This window comes from Capricornis sumatraensis, chromosome 11 (genome assembly GCF_032405125.1).
Source record: "Capricornis sumatraensis isolate serow.1 chromosome 11, serow.2, whole genome shotgun sequence".
NCBI classification, from domain to species: domain Eukaryota; kingdom Metazoa; phylum Chordata; class Mammalia; order Artiodactyla; family Bovidae; genus Capricornis; species Capricornis sumatraensis.
This window is the reverse complement of record NC_091079.1, coordinates 35,382,821-35,401,794: the sequence shown is the minus strand read 5'-3', so window position 1 is coordinate 35,401,794 and position 18,974 is coordinate 35,382,821. Positions and strand designations below refer to the sequence as shown.

The 18,974-nt window shown below is 40.3% G+C and overlaps 1 protein-coding gene across 3 annotated transcripts in view; it reads left to right on the top strand.

The window, feature by feature from the left end:
• The first annotated feature begins 4,834 nt into the window (after nt 1-4,834).
• Nucleotides 4,835-18,974, top strand: part of FAM91A1 (family with sequence similarity 91 member A1) — a 44,438-nt gene continuing 30,298 nt past the window's right edge. For all 3 annotated transcript variants that reach the window (XM_068984058.1, XM_068984057.1, XM_068984056.1), the window contains exons 1-9: nt 4,835-4,944; nt 9,748-9,832; nt 10,964-11,115; nt 12,684-12,741; nt 13,430-13,497; nt 14,184-14,297; nt 15,519-15,609; nt 16,019-16,081; nt 18,817-18,923. In XM_068984058.1, the coding sequence (XP_068840159.1) occupies nt 4,873-4,944; nt 9,748-9,832; nt 10,964-11,115; nt 12,684-12,741; nt 13,430-13,497; nt 14,184-14,297; nt 15,519-15,609; nt 16,019-16,081; nt 18,817-18,923 (810 nt within the window). In that variant the 5' untranslated portion in view covers nt 4,835-4,872. The remainder of the gene's footprint in view (nt 4,945-9,747; nt 9,833-10,963; nt 11,116-12,683; nt 12,742-13,429; nt 13,498-14,183; nt 14,298-15,518; nt 15,610-16,018; nt 16,082-18,816; nt 18,924-18,974) is intronic.

Genomic DNA, 18,974 nt, shown 5'->3' with positions numbered 1-18,974 from the left:
AAGGAGTAAGTGGCATGGCATGTTTAGGAAATTCTAAATGTCTTGGTGTTTCTGAAGTCTATAGTGCAGATGAGGATGGACAGCTGGGCTTTTAAGTCTAGCGTTCATTTCCTTCACTTACCACTTGCAACAGAGACAAGGTTAGAGAAGTACTTCTCTACCCTGAGATAACGTACAAGCGGGATGGTTTTAGCAACTGACAGCTTCCTATCAGAGGCAGGGGTGATGGAGAAAGCCCACATTCTGTCTCAGCCGGGAAGCCTGTCCTCAGCTTCACTGACTGGTGTGGGAATGGGGGTCTAATGCTCTGGGATTTACCACATTTTAGAGAGAATCCCCCAATTTTTTTTTTTAATGGGATTTCTACTCCCTAGGCCATATTTATTCATTTATTCAATACTAAGTGCTGTTCTAAGCCTGAGGACACGGCTGAGAACAAAGCAGATAGAAGCTCCCACCTCTGGGGTGCTTCAAGTTCTAATTGAGGAGACAATTTAAAAAACTTATTAAATATATTAAATGATAATAAATGTTATGGAGAAAAATAATGTAAAATGTGGCTGAGGAGGACTGGAGATTGGTTGTTATCTATTTATTTATTTTGGTTGAGTAACCACTCATAGGGTCTAGGTCTTTTCAGCCTCTGCTTGTTTATTTTTTAATTTATTTTTGATTGGAAGATAATTAAATACTTTACAATGTTGTGTTGGTTTCTGCTGTACAACGTGAATGAGCTGTAAGTATACATAGATCCCCTTCCTCTTGAGTGTCCCTCCCACCTCCATCCCCATCCCTCCTCCCCCAGCTTATCACAGAGCACTGAGCAGAGCTCCCTGTGTTATACAGCAGCCTCCTACTAGCTGTCTATTTTACACATGATCATCAATCCTGCTCTCTCAATTTGTCCCACTCTCTCCTTCCCTCATTGTGTCTACAAGTCGGTTCTCTATATCTGCATCTCTATTCCTGCCCCGCAAATGGGCTCATCAGCAGTGTTACAATCTTAAACAGCGTGATTGGGGGAAGACTTAACCGAAAAGGTGATATGGAAGAGTTCAGATGTCACATAACTTATTTACTCATTCAGTGTATTCAGTGACATTTATTGAGTGCTTCTTATGTGTGAAGCATGAATCTACATATTGGGGATAGACTGATGAACAAGACAGACAAGCTTCTTTCTTTCACAGAGGTTATATTCTTGCTGGGGAGACAGACACTAAATAAGAAATCACACAGAATAATGTCAAAATAGCAATTCTTTGCATCAAAGAAATAAACCAAGATAACACGTTGGAGAGACAAGGGGGAGAAGTGGCTAGGTTGGACAGAGAAGTTGGCGAAGGTCACTCTAAGTGACAGCGGGTGGAATGAAGGGAAACTGCTGAACAGAGGTCTGGGGAGAGGCATTCAAGGCCAAGGGAACAGCAAGGGCAAAAGCCGTGGGGTGGGAACAATCTAGGCCAGGGGTGATGCCTTGGTTCATAGAACAGAACAAAGCACATTCAGGAGGCAAAACCATGGCCAAGGCCAGGCTCAGACAAAACTGTGAAGCAGAAAATGTTCACAGTGATTTCCTCTTTCCTTTCTTTAGCTACTTTGTCCTCCTCTACTGGTGGTTCCCTGGCCTCATTTAATCCTCGGGCTCTTTCTCTTTCAGACTGCCTCTGAGAAAAACATGTGACAGGGACTTCCTTGGTGGTTCAGGGATTACGAATCCATTCTCCAGTGCAGGGGACGTGGGTTCAATCTCTGGTCAGGGAACAAAGCTCCCACAGGCAATAGGGCAACTAAGTCCATGTGCCACAACTACTGAGCCTGCACATCACAACTAGAACAAAGCTGACACGTGGCAACAAAGACTCGAAGCTGACAATAAATAAGTAAATAGATAAGTAAATATATATATATATTTTTTAAAGATGTGATAGCTTGTCCATAATAAAAAACGATAAGGCTAAAGAGGTTTTATTCCCACTAAGAGTATGTATGTGTGCCTGTGTACTCAGTCATGTCTGATTCTTTGCACCCTATGAACTGTAGCCCACCAGGCTCCTTCGTCCATGGGATTCTTCAGACAAGAATACTTGAGTGGATTGCCATTGCATCCTCCAGGGGCTTCCTGACCCAGGGATTGAACTCGCAGTCTCTTGCATCTCCTGCATTTGTAGGCAGATTCTTTACCACTGTGCCACCTGGGAAGTTCCAAGGGTATTTATACTTCAAAAAAAAATGATTTAATTATGAAATTTGATGCATCAGCTATTTGAGTGTTGGAGTACTTGATTGGTGTGGGAGGATATTAATTTCCTATGGATGTGGTAACAAATTATTGCAAATGTAGTGGCATAAAACAACACAAATGCATTATCTTAAGAGTTCTGGAGATTAGAAGTCCAAAATGAGTTGGCAGGCCTAGGATTTTTTTGGAAGCTTTGCCAGAGAATCTGTTTTTCTTTTCCAGACCCAAGAAGGCCCTGTGGCTCTGTATCACTACATCCTCTGCTTCAGCTGTCACATCTTCATCTCTGACTCTGGCTTTCCCACCTCTCTCTCCTAAGGACCCTGGGATTACACTGAGTCTGCTCGGATAATCTGGGATAACCTCCCATCTCAAGATCCTTCGCTTAATCACATCAGCAAAGTCCCTTCTGTGAGGTCAACATATTCTCAGGTTCCAGGGATTGAGACATGGGCATTTTGGGAGTCATTAATCTGTCGGCCACAGGGAGTAACATTCTGGAGACCGTGAAATTAGACCCCCAGATAACTCCCTACTTCCAGGTTGTTTCTGCTCCTTATTTTTGTTGTAGGAATGAAATAGTTCTGTAGTCTTTCTGAAGGGCAGCTGCTCAAGACACCTGAGTAATTTTCCTTAGTCCACATTGGGAAAGTCAGAGAAGACTGAATCTCATTGCACTTGTAATTTTAAACATATTTTTTACCCATAAGGTTAATTTGAATGGTAGCTTCTGGGATGGGGCTTCCAACACTCTGTAGTTTCTGACCTCTCTGAAACTTGAATAGCAAAGTCCTACTGAAGCAGAAATGACCAGAGGCCTGGGTCAAGGACCTTAAAGGATGGACATTACTGTTTACCAAGTCTCCATGGGGACTTCCCTAATGGTCCAGTGGCTGAGTCCGAGTTCCCAATGCAGGAGGCCTGGGTTTGATCTCTGGTTGGGGAACTAGATCCCTTATGCCACTGGCAACCAAGAGTCACATGCTGCAACTAAAAAAAGATCCCATATGCTACAATTAAGAAGACCCACTTTATGCCTGCATGCTCAATTGCTTCAGTCATGTCCGACTCTTGACTCTTTGTGACCCTATGGACTGCAGCCCGCCAGTCTTCTCTGTCCATAGTATTCTCCAGGCAAGAATACTGGGGTGGGTTGCTACTTCCTCCTCCAAGGGATCTTCCTGACTCAAGGATGGAACCTGTGTCTCCTGCATCTCCTGCAGTGGCAGGCTGATTCTTCACCGCTACGCCACCTGGGAAGCCCATTTGTTTCAACTCATCAGACATACTGAGGTCCCTCCTATGTGTTGGACTAGCCAGCTGCTGAGCTGTGCCCTAGGCATCATAAAACTTTCCAAGTTGTATATCTGGCATGTGTGTAATAGAATATTTTTTAAAACCATTGTTTAAAACTGAAATGTAGTCACAAAAATACTGAACTGGTCTGTGGCTACTTGCCAGTAGCAAAGGTCATGAAATTGCTAAGCCAGTGTAACAAATTCTGGATGAAAGTGTTCGCAAAGATCTTCCTAATTGAACTGAAATTAAGATAGGCTGAATTTTTGCTTCTTAAAAGTGACTCTGGAGACATTTGTAAGGAGCAGAGCAGCTGTATGCAAGAATGTTTATCTTAGATTCCCTCCGGGCCTCTCCCACATCAGCACCAGCTGTTTAACATTCAGTTCCCTGAAGTCCTGCAGTGTAAGAATCTGGACCTTTGCGGGAACTGCTTGGTGGTCCAGTGGTTAGGACTCTGCCATTCACTGCTTAGGAGCCAGGTTCAATCCCTGGGTGGGGAACTAAGATCCTGCAAGCTGCAGGGCAATCCACAAAGCAAAACGAGCATTTGGACCTTTGAAGGAGAGCCCAGTTGTTTGTCTTGCACAAGATGCAACTACCAGGTGGAGATGAAGGATCACTAGCCCTTTGCTCTACCACTCCACTGTGGGGACAGCTGACTTACCCATTCCTTTATGAGTTTGGACCCCTTCCCCCTGGCCTCGGTACAGGGCTGGCTATTGGGGGGCCCCCGGGAACCTCACCGCTCTTGCACTTTTTAAAATCGACTATGGCCCCCATCCCAAGTCATTCCTTCTAGGTATCCCACCCGAATGCCTGTAGCCGCCTGCTCCAGGGCCATCCGGGCTCACATTTGGGGAAAGTGGGTCATCCAGCACTGGCACTACAAACCCAATTGATTTATCCAGAGACTAACAGAGGGATACGGGGCGCGCGGACAGGGAGTCACTATCCGGGTACCACCGGCTCCACCTGCCTGGTCCACTCGCATGCAGGGACCTAAGCAGCGGGCCAGCCCCGGCCCCGCCCCTCGGCCCCGCTCGGGCGAGCGGAAGTGACGCACACCCTAAGCCACTTCCGGCCAGCCCGAAACTAGGAAGAAACTTGGAGCCGCCGAGGTGTCCGGCAGCCCCCTCTCCGCTGCTCCCGTGCCCCGTGGCCCGGGCCGCGCCGAGCTGTCGGGAGCCCAGGCCATGGGGCAGCCCGGGCCGTCCGCCGTGTGAGGCGCGGGGCCTCCCGCGGGCTCCCTGGACGGGCCGAGGGCGGGCAGGCGGGAGGCGTCGTTCCAGCGGCGATCCCGGCCGCTGCCGCCCGCCCAGGCTCCCGGCATCATGAACATAGACGTGGAGTTCCACATCCGGCACAACTACCCCTGGAGCAAGCTGCCGGCCAACGTGAGGCAGGTACGGAAGCTGCGGACCTGGTCCCGCCCCGCTGCCACCTGCTTGCGCGCCTCTGGGCTCACTCCCGGCCTTGCCCCCGCTAAGGGTCTGGATTTAACCGATCCCAAACCCGCGGCTGGGGAGGGGGTGGCCCTGGGGCCAGAGAGGCAGGATGGGGCTGTTGCGAAATGGGATGGAAACCACAGGACTCGCCTGGCGCCTTCGCACGCGGTCTTCGTTTCACCAGGCACTAGGCTAGACACCTTCGAAACAAATTTGAAACACAGCTCCTGATCTTCAGAACTTGGGGATGGTGGCAAAGGGACGAGAAACAAATGACTGCGTTACAGGCTGATAGCTGCTCACACGAACCAGCATCATAGTGTAGGGGCGCGCACAGAGGAGGGACTCAGAAACTGGCAATGGAGCATCAGGAGAATGTGTAAGAGAGGCATTTAAAATGCGTTTTTAAGACAAATAAGAGATAGCTAGAAAAGAGGGGGATTAAAGATTTTCCAACGAGAAAGTCATTTTGAAAAGCTTAGATGAGCGAAAGCGTGCTTTCACAATCTGGAGGTGGGGCTTGGTTAGTGTTTGGGGGTGGGAGCTGTCAGGGCTGGATTTTGCAGAGCTTTCCTACTTTCTTTTGTTGGGCTTTAGCCTCCCGACGAGGTGGGTTTATTAGAGATGTTGCAACAAGAGAGTGACAAGGAGGTTTGGTCTTTTTTTTCCTTAAGAAGTAGTTCTCAAATGCTTGAGAGTCATTTTTACTCAGTTTTGCGGATATCTATTGAACACCTGCTGTGTACTATGCCTTGTTTGAGGTGCAGGTAATTTGCAGCAGTCAACACAAGGAAAGCCCTGTCTTCATGGAGCTTACATTTGAGAAAAGAAAGACAGTAAACAAATGAGTAAATACATGATACGGGGAGTGGTGGTGAAGCTTATGAAGGGAGTGATGAGTGCTGTATAGAAAGCACTGTTTTTCTCTGGCCAGTGGTTGACCTTTAAGTTCCCACCGCATTACTTGGTTGGGAGTGAAATTCTATTTTCCATTGGTTCTGAACACTGGCATATTTGGAGGTTTTGGGATGGTGGTGGTGATGGTATACAGATTGTTACTTTGCCGCAGCTCTCAGCTTGGGGTCTTAGTTCCAGGCAATGAATAATTTAAGGTTCTGGCAGTGTATCATGTGGCAGAGAAAATGCTTCACTTCAAGATACCAAAAACACAAGTGGAAAGATAGATTTAAGGAACTACGAATTCTTGGGTGGCAGTGGCCGCCCTTGTGACATTAATCTTGAACAGGAAGAAGAAAGCTCTAAAGCTGGAGGAATCAGCTTCTCTTGTTAAGCTTGAATGAGGGCCTTGATGGACACTGTCTTTAGAGTTTTGTGGCATATGGCAAGACAACTGGAAGAACCAGTAAGCCTTTGTTTCCATGTTTACTCTTCCTTTCACAAAAATAAATGTAGCTTGATAGACAGGAGATGGATGATTCCATTATGCCCAACAAATAATCGATCTTAATTAGTGTTGGCAAAGCCTTTCTAAACCTTAGTCACAACTATTAAAAATAATCTCCAAACAGTGTTATAATCTGGTACAAACATGACATTAAATTAAAACTTCTTTTGGTAACATCAGTTAAAAGAATTGATATTTTCGCTTAGGATAAGCTTCCACTTGTCGAAGGTGTCGCAAAACCCCTCTGTACAAGTTATTTCATGGACTTAGCCTTGCTCTGTTTTCCTAGGTCAGGCTCTACCTTGGTTTACTACATCAGCCTTCTCTCTGGTCTCTTGCCTTCAGAAAAAGACCCTCCTATCCATTCCTCATACCCTATTGGGGTGAGGTTTCTAAAATGCAAACCCAGCCCTTTCACCACTTGTTGCCATAGATTACTTGTTGCTTCTTGAATCCAGATATTAACTCCTCCAGGAAGGTTTCCCCGATCTAAATCTAGAGTAGTTGACCCCCAGCACTGTATTTCTTGTGTATAGGGCTGTAGTTGTCTTCCAGTAAATATTTTTGGAGTGAAGGAATGATAGCATCAGTTTGAGATTTTTTCCTGGAGGTAAAGTCAGTTTAAAAGTGGGAAATGGTCCTTGTGTGAAAAGAATTTGTGTGTGTATGTGTGTGTGTGTGTGTGTGTTAACAGATACTAAGTACTTTGATAAGAGTTTCCATTAAGTTTTGAGGCATTTAATTTGGAAGTGATTGATTTCTGACAGCTGGGGGAAGGTGATTCAGATTTTTTTTTTAATTTTTAAAAATTATTAAATTTTTAAAAATGTAAATAAGATGAAAGGTTTTTTTATTTGTTGTGAGCTATACTTGACTTCCAAGAATATATTAAAAAGTTGTGGATCACACCATTGTTTGAGGATTTGGGGGGGATTTTTGAGGATTTGAGGATTACTGGTAAAACTATAGGTTTACCAGTATTCATTGTTCAAAACAATTCATAGTTGTTTTATTTGAAGGGAGATTTTATGGTGTGGTTCTGTGTGATCCAAGGAGGGTCAATTAAAAAAAAATACTATGTACTTCTTTGAGGGGGGTGCATATTGGGACAGGATTTGTGGAGCAAAAGCTTTAGAAAAAAATGCGTTTATGCTAATCTGATGCACAGTGGATGTTTTGCAGCCAGTTTCTGTGGCACTCCATCTGTTACAGTTCCTTTTATGTGCAGCCCAGCTTCATTTGTCAGACCTGGTTGGAATTTCTGCAGGGTCAGCACTGTCTCAGAGTAAAATGACCTTTCTTTAGTTGCTTCCTATAGAGGCAACAGTGTTTTAAAATGTGAATGGTGGGAAATTTGGGGTAGGAGTGGAAGAGAAGGCAAAGAATCTTTGTGAACATAGCAGTTAATATTTTATGTACCAGGGTAGTGAAGAATAGAATCAGCTTTTAATGTAGCTTTTAGTTATTTGTGCGAGCACACATGTATTGATTAGAACCAGTCATCACTTAATGACTATGGCAAAGACTTAGATGTTTAATAGCTCTGTTCTCTAATTAGCTTACAAATAACAGGGCCCTTATATTTTATGTAAGTGGTTTGATTTACACTTTTTATCCTGGAGTTAACCAGGAACAGAATTTTAAAGGAGGAAAATGGTTGTAAGTTAGGATAAATTAAGGGACTTATTTTGAAACAGAAGAGCAAATCCTCAGGTTTGAGAGTTGTTAAGATTTTAGCAGATTGTCTGCTGTGTGAGTGAGTGAGTGAGTGTGTGTGTGTGTGTGTGTGTGTTTTGTGTTCCTTGAGAAAGAGACTTTTATTTAGCAGTAGAGCTAGAGGAGATCCTGTAAAAGTTTTACAGAAAGCCTGGTATTTTGAATCCCCTAAATATCTTCAGTCCTGAGCTCGGCTTTGGGGCTGCATCAGAGACAGGAGAGCAGTTTCTCTGTGATAAACTTGAACTTCTAACTACCTGTAATGTTAAAGTGGATGAAAATAACGTAAGCACATACATTTCAGCATTTTAGTTTTCTCACATTATGCCCCTTTTTTCTTAAAATGGTACCCACCAATAGTTCCAGTTATGTACCAGTTAGATGTGTTTCATCTGCCTAATGAAGATGGTCTTAAATGAAAGTGTGTATGTGGACATTTACCTTGGCTCTCAAAAACCTACGAGTAAGAAGTATAGTCACTGAATCCTCTAATCTTTTCTGTCATTAATCTCTTCAGTTCAGTAGCTCAGTCGTGTCCGACTCTTTACGACCCTATGGATTGCACCACACCAGGCCTCCCTATGCATCACCAGTTCCCGGAGCTTGCTCAAACTCATGTCCATCAAGTTGGTGATTCCATCCAACTATCTCAGCCTTTGTCGTCCCCTTCTTCTCCTGCCTTCAATCTTTCCCAGCATCAGGGTCTTTTCCAGTGAGTCAGTTCTTTGTATCAGGTGACCAAAGTGTTGGAGTTTCAGCTTCAGGATCAGTTCTTCCAATGAATATTCCATTAATCTCTAAGATGTTTTTTATAGTATATTGGAACGATCATGGCTAATAATTAGAAGGGGAATAGCAGTCACATATTAAATGTAGTTTATGGTCTCACATTGAATGTAATGTTAACTCTAATCAGACCAGCTTACACTTTGCTTTCATGAAAAACCAATTTTGAACTTAAAACACTAAGCTCACAGCTAGAAAGTATTTTGCTCATTAAAAAATATATTGGAAATTTAGACAACTCTATTTTCTAGAATTGTCTAAATGTTTTCTAATGAGACCATTAGATGACATTTTTAAGAAATAATCTTACTTAGAGGTACATTTGAAATATATATTCCTCAGAAATCTTAATTTTTAATAATCATAGCCTTCACCTGTAAGTAGTTATCAGACAGGGATCTGTTTTTAGTGGCCATTCTTAAATTTTAAAAAATGTAGGTGCAAGAAACCATCCATCCCCATTCACACAAATTGGAAACCGGCAAGAAGGAAATTTTTTATTAGTAAAATTTAGTTTTTTGTTAACTTAAGTGCAGTTATGCTTTCTGACTGCTCTGTAGAGATATGTGTATATATATATATACACACACACACACACATACACATATATATAAAATACTTTAGATAGTGTCAGTAAATCCTTTTAGAAAGGCAGATTGAAGATAAACACATTGTTTTTTTTGCTCTAATACCATTGCAGAAAAGCTTGTATGATATAATTTAAGAAAACCTTTACTCCGTTCTTGAACGTAGAGATTCCAGGATAAAATTAGGGGGCATGGTATTGAAATTTTAAGGACGGAGAGTACTGTTGGTTTAGTTATTTTAAATCTTATTTGAATTTTTTTTTTTAGAGTCTTGGAAATTCACAGAGAGAATATGAGAAGCAGGTTGTCTTGTACAGTATCCGCAATCAGTTACGATATAGAAACAACTTAGGTAAGTAGAGCCATTTTTACATTGAGATAGAATTGACTGTTACTGAGTTATTATTTTCATAAATCTATCTTTTCACCATATTTCATAGTACTGAAATCATTTCATGTACAGACTTTGTGGAATTCTATAATGACCCATTACACGTAACAATAATTTGCATTAGCAAGTAGATTTTTCCTTTTAAGTCCAATGAAAATTATTTTTTAGAGTCTTGTTTATAGGTTTATTTTACCTGCAGAATACTAATTTTGATTCAGATGACCTCTTTTTTACTTTATGTGAGAAAATATGCCAGAAGGAATTGCATTTCTTCTTGATTTTTGACTTTGAGTTTTTTGTTTTGTTTTGTTTTCTGTAAATTTTCCAAATAATGTAACTTTAATGAAGCCTCTTTCTATAATAATTGGAACAAATTTTAGACATAATTGGTTCCTTTTTTTTTAACTTCTCTTTTTTAATGTTTGCCTTTTTTAAAAAAAATTTTACTTTTCTTTACAATACTGTATTGGTTTTGCCATACATTAACATGAGTCCGCCACGTGTGTACACGTGTTCCCAATCCTGAACCCCCCTCCCACCTCCCTCCCCATAATGTTTGCCTTTTATTTGTCAGATTATTCTGTTGCCCTGCTGACCTTCCCTCCCATCTGTTGCTCTTATTTTAAACATAGTATTTCAGAGAGAGGTTTTCTATGTGAAGTGTGTATTCTGTGGAACTCAGATGTCTTTTTACATTTAAAGCACAAACACCAGCAGATAATTTTTTAAAATAAACTTGATTTCACAGAAAGCTGCCAATCAGATTGGCTATTTTGTAAAGTATCATAGTAAGGGATTGGACAGTTTATAGCTTATGTTTTGGCCGGGGGAGACAGTCCATGCTCGCTTCTTTGCTTTCTGATTTGTTAAGAATTTCTTTTGTACTTACCTGTCCCGTTATGCACTTTACTTACATTCTGTGACGTCTGTTCTTGTGCTGTAATTGATTCTTTGTTCCAGCTTAGGTTGTTTTATTTGTTCTCTTTCAGTTTACATATTTTTAATTAATACCAGCTTGTAAAGAATTTAACATTGCATTTACTAGTAAGACATCAAATAAAACTGGAGAATTTCCCTTTGTCTCCCTCCCAGTTAAGCATGTCAAGAAAGATGAACGCAAGTACTATGAGGAACTGTTGAAGTACAGTCGAGACCATCTCATGCTGTACCCTTACCATTTATCAGACATCATGGTAAAAGGCCTAAGGATAACACCATTCTCATATTATACTGGGATCATGGAGGTGAGTTTGCAGGATGTGTGAATCTAGGGGAGGGATGAGACTTCACGTCACGGACACTTTGTGGATGATGACCAGCTTTGTGGCGCCCAGCCACAGTGGACATTGTTTCTGAACTGATAGTGTGAAAAGGACAGTCGTTTATAAGGTAACTGTTGTGCTACAAGTAGTTGTGCTTAGCAGTGTTTTCACAGTGGGAGGGTATCTGTTCTTATTCTGTGTTCTTGAAGATGTTGTTGACCCCTTGTGCTGTTGTAGGTTAATCAGTCATTTATGTTAGCACAGTTTGTATAAAATTCATTGCTTTTAATGCATGGTTAAGGTTGAGAATGTGGCTGACAATTGAACATTAAGCTTTGAAGCTTAATGTATTTAGGTATTTGCTAACTGTAGAAAGAATCATTGATGATATAGACTCAACATTATATAATGCATGTGTCAGAAGACTAGAAATATATACTGGTCGTGGCTGCTAATCTTTCTGTGATTATTAACTTTTAGATGTTAGCCTTTTTCCAAAGGCAGTGTTTAGGCTTGTGTTGAACAGCCTTAAGTACTAGTTCATATACTGCTTTTAAGGGAGCTTTATGTAAAGATGGGCAGTATTTATCTGGTATTCATTGATGATTTAATTCTGTTTGAGTGCTGCTGTTCTGGGCTCACTAGCCCCTTGAAGAGCAGAGGGCACATAGAACTGAAGAAGCTGGGTGCCTGCAGGATAAGGCTGCCTTCACAGGAGCTCCCCCTACTTGTCTTCTTAAGCCCCCTTTTCAAGGCACTGATACCGCCCCGTGTCTCCTGTGTGTCCCTGTTTTGGAGGAAATACAAAGTAAAGGTTGAGGCCTGGCAGCTGAGTTTCTGTCAGTCCCTTTCCCTGGAACCAGTGCAGCATAAAGAAAGTGGAAGCTGAGCAGTGTGTAGAATAGTTGTTGCTGTCTCTCTGATTATTTTCCTGGTGTTGTCCACAGGTTTAGGGGAGATAACAGAGCGAGATTTTGTCCCAGTTTCCAGCTCTCAGTTGCATCCATATGCTTGCTGTTCTCTGGTTTCTGTTCTTAAACCACTGGGTATAACTCCTGGGTTGAAAACGGGTCTTATCCCCACAGTAAACAGCTGGTTTATTACTGGAGAAATAGATGAGGGTTGGAAGAAGCCAGATACTGACTGTGTCTGAGTTGCTGGTTGTGACTTGGAGGAGCAAAGACTCCTTAGTCGTTAGGTCTTTGTTGGCAGCGCTGTGACCCACTGTCAGGCCTTCTCTTGGGATTCTCTCTTGCCCTGGGGTAGGAGTCTAGGATCAGGTTTGCAGTGTGGAGAGTCGCAATCCTGAGCTCAAAGGGAGGTATTCCTTGCATAGCCTCTGCAGGGCAGAGGTTGCAGGGCAACTGTCTAGGCTTCATAGCGCTGTGAGGAACCCAGAGCTGAGAGCCTGACCTTCAGTTCTTAGACGAGACCACGTGGTCTGTGCCACTGTGTGACCTGTGTGCACTGGGTTGCCAGACTCTGATCTCAGTGTTTTGTGTAAGGACATTTGCATTTATCATTTACTTTTTTTTTTTTCTTTTTAAAAGGACATTATGAACAGTGAGAAAAGTTATGATTCATTGCCCAATTTCACTGCTGCTGACTGTAAGTATTGCTCTGAGCCAGGTAATGGTTAGTGTCTGTGCGCATGTGTGCTCTTGTCTGTGTTGTAAGGTGTGCATTTTAACGTGAAGGATGAGAACATAAGCAAGATTCTTGATAATTTTATCAGGTGGTTTAAGTCAAGCATGAGATTTAGTTTTAAATGTCTAAGAGAGGGATATTTTGGAGTGGAAGAATCAGACAAATGGGACTAGTCTTTTTCTAGAGAGTCAAGTTCCTTTTCATACTTGGGCTATGGTGTATACTAAATGAGGAAGAAAATTCACTCACAGTATTTTTGCAGCACAGTACATGGTTTTTACTAACAAAATTCGCTGCTTTTTAAAATTATACTTGTTTTAATGAAGTGTGTCTATTTGAAATGTGACAGTTCTGTTGTGTTAAGAAGAAACTTTTGCTGAGAAGTACATTTTGACTTCCTGGAATTCGGAGGACTTCTGCTTTGAAATCTTTTTCTCATTTAGCATTGTCAAAAGTGTCAGCATGAATTTATCTCTCCCAATTGGTTCTTCTGTATTTCGTTTGAAGACTTCTTTTTAATTTGATCCTAATTGTCAGTAATAATCAAAAGAAAAACAAAAGTCAAAAGGTTTTTTCCTAGTAAACTTGTGTGTGTACTGACTTTTCAAGATGTATTAAATGATTTTAAAAGAAAGACTCTTTCTTTTAGGTCTAAGGCTTCTTGGCATAGGAAGAAACCAATACATTGATCTGATGAATCAGTGCAGATCATCAAAAGTAAGCTAGTTGTTTCTCTTTCTCATTTCTTGTCCCTCTTATCACACAGTCTTGTTAAATTTTTAAGTAGTAGAAATAATGAATTGTAATTTTTTTGGATCAAATAAAGTATGCTTAATATAGAAATAATGCAACAACAACTCATCAGTGTCTCTAGGTTATAGCTTAAGTGCTTATTGAATTTAAAATCTTTAAGGCATAGGACACTTCATTTATTTTTAGAAATCTGCTCCATTGATCTTCTAACCTAAGTCATTCCACCCCCAGGGTTCAGTTTATGAGTGAAATTGATACACATTTTCACCTGGGTTTCTTTTGGATATCTGGATTTAGATTCAGATTTAATGATAGTGTTTTGAAGTAATTTATTTTGAAATAATTTAAGAATGACTTTCTCCATTCAGTATATCTAAAATATGTTAAATTTTAAAACATGAGAATTTTAAAAGGTATTTAGCCTGTTAGAGAAGGAAATGGCAGCCCACTCCAGTGTTCTTGCCTGGAGAATCCCAGGGACAGGGGATCCTAGTGGGCTGCCATCTATGGGGTCACACAGAGTCGGACACGACTGAAGTGACTTACCAGCAGCAGCCTGTTAGAAATGATCTTGTTATAGTATGATTAATAAAAAAGAAAATAGTAATTTTAGATTGATTGCAAATTCTCAGATATTTGAACCATTGCAGAAATTTTTCAGAAGGAAAACGGCACGTGATCTTTTACCAGTAAAGCCAGTGGAAATTGCCATAGAGGCCTGGTGGGTGGTGCAGGCTGCATATATCACGGAAGATGACATCAAGGTAGGTATCTTTAAAATATTTTTATTTTTAAAAATTATATTTAACTATAGTTGCAGAAGTCTTTTTGAAACGTGACACTATTTAGTGTTCCTGAAGGAAATTAAACTTAAATTCAAAATTGTAAATGATCTCAGTAGGCGAGATTATTGGTACGTGTCGAAAATACTCTTTATTAATGAGGGAGACTTGTGTGGTTCTTGTACGGTCATCTGGGGATTTAATTAGATGGACGTTTCATGTACAGTTGACGTGATGCTGCAACCACCAGCGGTAACATTGATAACACTTTTGAGTGCTTGGTGTGTGCTCAGGGTGCCAGGCACTGTTCCAGGTGCCTTTTATACTGTCTCATTTGACTCATAACAACCCCAATGGTGTGGGGTTGTTTGTAGCCTATTTCTCATGTGAGGAAAATGAACACAGAGAAGTGAAGTAATGACTCCAGTCACAGTAAAGTCCAGGGTTTTAAATCGGACAGTTTGCTGTGCTCTTAAATCACTGTTGAAATGCTATACTCAAGTGTTAGGTGCTTGATAGAGCACTAAGGTCAAGATCAAGGGAAATGCTGTTTGCAGTGGTCAGACCACATTTGTCACAAGCTGTATACGTTTAAGAAGAGTTGTTGATTTAGAGGAAGGAGGTGGAGCAGTAGATGAGGTGCCTAGAGACCAGTCATATCCCTGTGGTTGAAGGAATTAAGTGAGCATGTGGACTTCTTTTTAATTTGCATTTTATTTTGCTTCCAAGGACAGGATAAATCCAGTGAGAGCAAGGCTTAGAAATTCTGCTTCAGTACATTTACTTCCAATTAAGATATCAGATTGTTTCATAAGATAGTGGTCTTGTCACTGATGATAATCCTGTGGCATGTGAATTAGCTTTTGATTTGAGAGATTCAGAATCAGTATGTGGATCAGATTCCAGTTCAAAAAGGGTGAATGAATATTAGTATTTATTAGTGAACATGTTACTTATCAGCAAGTATTAGCACTTAAAATTACTTTGTTTTGTGAGTTCCGTTGGTAGCATACTTTGGCACCTTAGTTGATGGTTATGTGCATAGCCTTTTCTGTTTGAATTCTAGAGTAAAGAATGAATATAACAGGTAGTTCATATAATTAATGACATAAAATTGTTGGTTTAAATGTCAGTAGATTTGAGGAGACTTATCAATTAGTTAATTTGGACAGAACTTAATTGAAAATATTTTGCTTTTCCTAGATATGCACTTTGCCTGAGAAATGCGCTATTGATAAGATCATTGATGCAGGCCCTCAACTCTCTGGATCACTAGATTACAATGTAGTCCATAGTAAGTGGTTAGTAGAAATGGTCTTCTGTCAACATAAAAACTTATTTTAAGCCATCAACAATTAGCAACAATTATTTATCAATTAGATAAGAATAGTAATGTTTCCTAAGGCGTGGTATTGTTTGAAATGTGGCCTTTGTCCATTGTTTTCCAGTGTGGCTGTAATTAGTCACACAGATTAGAAATTTATGTGAATGAATCCTAAGAAAAATTTTGTAGTTCTGAGCATTTGAGGGAAACCAAGATTTTGAAAGCTTTGATAATAATTTTTTTCTTCTGTCTTGTCTTTTTCACATACCATTAAGTTGTAAGAATCTTTATGGAAAATCAAGAATAAAGTTTTTATTTTACTTTTTTAACTACTAATGTTTACTGTTTCATCTAAAACGAGATACTTTTGTTTCTGTAGGTTTATATAACAAAGGATTTGTTTATCTGGATGTACCAATCTCTGATGACAGTTGCATAGCAGGTGAGTATGTGGTAATATTTCTCAATGTTTTTTGAATGACTGCTAGGTGCTGGGCACTGTATCACCCTAATAAGTTAGACACATATCATCCTGGGATCTTTGTGTTAGAATTTTTCAAAGAAAACCGTTTCTTCCTCATTACGTTACAGCACACTGTGGTGATTTTACTTTTTATTTTTATCTTATGGTGTAAACGCTGTATTAAAATAGAAATCCAAGGTAAATTTCTTAAAATCCTAAATCAAATCTGTCTTTATAAATTTATGTCACCTTTTAAACCTTGTTCACTGCGTAAGTTTCTACAGGTATTCAGTAATATCATAGAGTTATATGTTGTTCGTTTTTACCAGACATATCTGTGTCTTATTTTCTCATGTAATGACTGTCTTTTTTGGCTTATCTCTTCCTCCCTTCTTCACTCCCTCCCCAAGTTAAATCAATATTAAGACCCTTGTATATTTCAGTTTGGGGCTTCCCAAGTGGCTCAGTGGTAAAAAATCCTCCTGCCAGTGCGAGAGACACAGGTTTGATTGGAGAAGGAAATGGTAACCTGCTCCAGTATTCTTGCTTGGGAAATCCCACGGACAGAGGAGCCTGGTGGGCTACAGTCTGTGGGGTTGCAAAAGAGACACCACTTGGCAACTAAACAAACGAACAAGAACAGCAGTGTTTCAGTTTACTAAACCGTTACTCTGTTGCTGGTTATTTAGATCATTTCCTTATTTATTTGTTTTGGTGATGTGGTTAACATCTTTGAACACAGTAGAGCTTTTTTTCTATAGGTTAGATTTCTTACCAATTTGTGGAAGCACTTGTTACATTAAGGTTATGTGTTGTAAATGTGTTTTCCATCATATCTTTTAGCTATTCTTGTTTGTGATATCATCTGCATTCTAAGATATTTGTATAATCAAATATATAAAGAGTCAAAAAATTTCAGGAACCTTACTGTTAACCACTGAGGGATAGGGCTTATTACAGAAAGACTCCCTCACATCAAGTGGTCATACTCCAGTGTGTCCTGACCTTTATGTTTTATTTGTATTTACATGTGTTTATGCCCAGGCCTTCCTTGTCCTTTATTTTTTTAAAAAATAATTCTTTGCTATTTTCAGGTATTTTTCTTTATTTTTATTAATGTCTTTTTGATAGGCAATAATTAGGATTATAAAATCTTAAACTTACAAAAGAGTATAAAAACACCTGCTTCCGATGCCTGCCCTGAGTTACTCAGTTTCTCTTGGCTACTACTGCTAAGTTGCCTATATACTCTCTCTAAAACATACTATGCGCAAATATATATATATCCTTTTTTGTGTGATTTTATTCTTATATAGATGGTATATCCAACGCATGCTTTGCTTTTTTAACTTTATATATTCTATATCTCTTTATTGAAGACTATTTTATATCTCTTTATGTAGAGATAAAGAATTTCTCATTCTTTTTGCCCAAATGTAAATTGCATATTTCTAACCTCTTAATGCCTTGGTTTCTTCATCTCTAAGATAAGGTATAGTTTTTAACAACTCTTGATATTAAGAGGATTAAGTGAATTTGTATATATAAAGCAGCTAGAAGTATAGTCTGGCATTTAGTAAGCATTCAGTAAGTTTTGACACTTCTTATTCACCTAGTTGATAGTGTAGGAAAAGAATTAATTATATTGAAAAAATGGTGAAATATTGCTGAAATATTTCTAAAAGGAAACTTTTAATATGGGTAGCACCAAACCAGAAAATGCCATGAGACAGAGCTGTGACTTGGGTAGCCTACTCTGATGTGTACATTGTGGTTCTTCACAGTGTCTTCATTTTGCTCACTTGAGTTTTGTCTTAGAGCTCTCTCTTGGGAATACTTTTAGGTTTTGGGTGCAGTGAGGTAGTGTTAGGGTCAGAGGACACAGGGACACCAAATCCTCCTGTGATCTAGGCACACATCTTCCCGAATGCTTTTAAGGAAAGTGTTCCCACAGGGGAGACTGGCAAAGGCAAGCACAGTGCCTCCTCATTATGGTCAGGAAGAGCAGCCTAGTAAATTGGAGGAGGGCATCTGGACCAAAGAGATGGAGAGAAGTGAGTACACACTGCCAGGTGGAGAGTAGTGACTGGGCAGCCTCTTGTGCTGACAAAGGTTTTGACCCTCTTCCCCATTAAGGAGGATATAAAATAGAAAGACCCAAAGAGCAGATTACATCAATGATAAACGTGGCAGTCACACATGGGAGTTTCTCCTTTTGTCAGGATGGATCAGGGATGATGGGAGGAGGACGAGCTGATACTTCTGTCCCCCTGGTTTTGTATAGCATGGCAGCTCGCAGCCCTTGTTTCTCTGCTTCAGACCAGGCATCCTGCTGCCTAAGACCGATCAAAAACATAGCCTTGGCAGGCTTCCCCATTTTGAAGCAACCACAGTCCCCAACCACAGTCGCCCTTGCCTTTCTACTGAGTCCACGCCTGTATGCACTTCTCTGCCTGAGTAATGCTGAGCGGTCCCTGGGGGTGAAATTACTTTTATGGATTTATGCTGTGCCATCAGAGTCTACTAAGTGTAGATAGCATTTGTATATGACCTTTACTTTGGGAGTTTTAGAAAAACTTGCAGTGGAGTTGATACGAGTCAAAAGCTGAATTCATTTCCTAAGTTGGAGGTCTCTTTTTGAATATATATTTGAATTGAACTTTCTTCTTTTATAAAATTAAATCGCTGAGAAACATCTATTTTGTTCATTTTAGTTCCTCCTCTTGAAGGTTTTGTAATGAATCGAGTGCAAGGTGATTATTTTGAAACTCTGCTCTATAAGATATTTGTGTCAATAGATGAGCATACTAATGTTGCAGAGGTAAGTGTGACAGCATCTTATGAAAGAGTTTAGCCTCAAGATTATAAAATA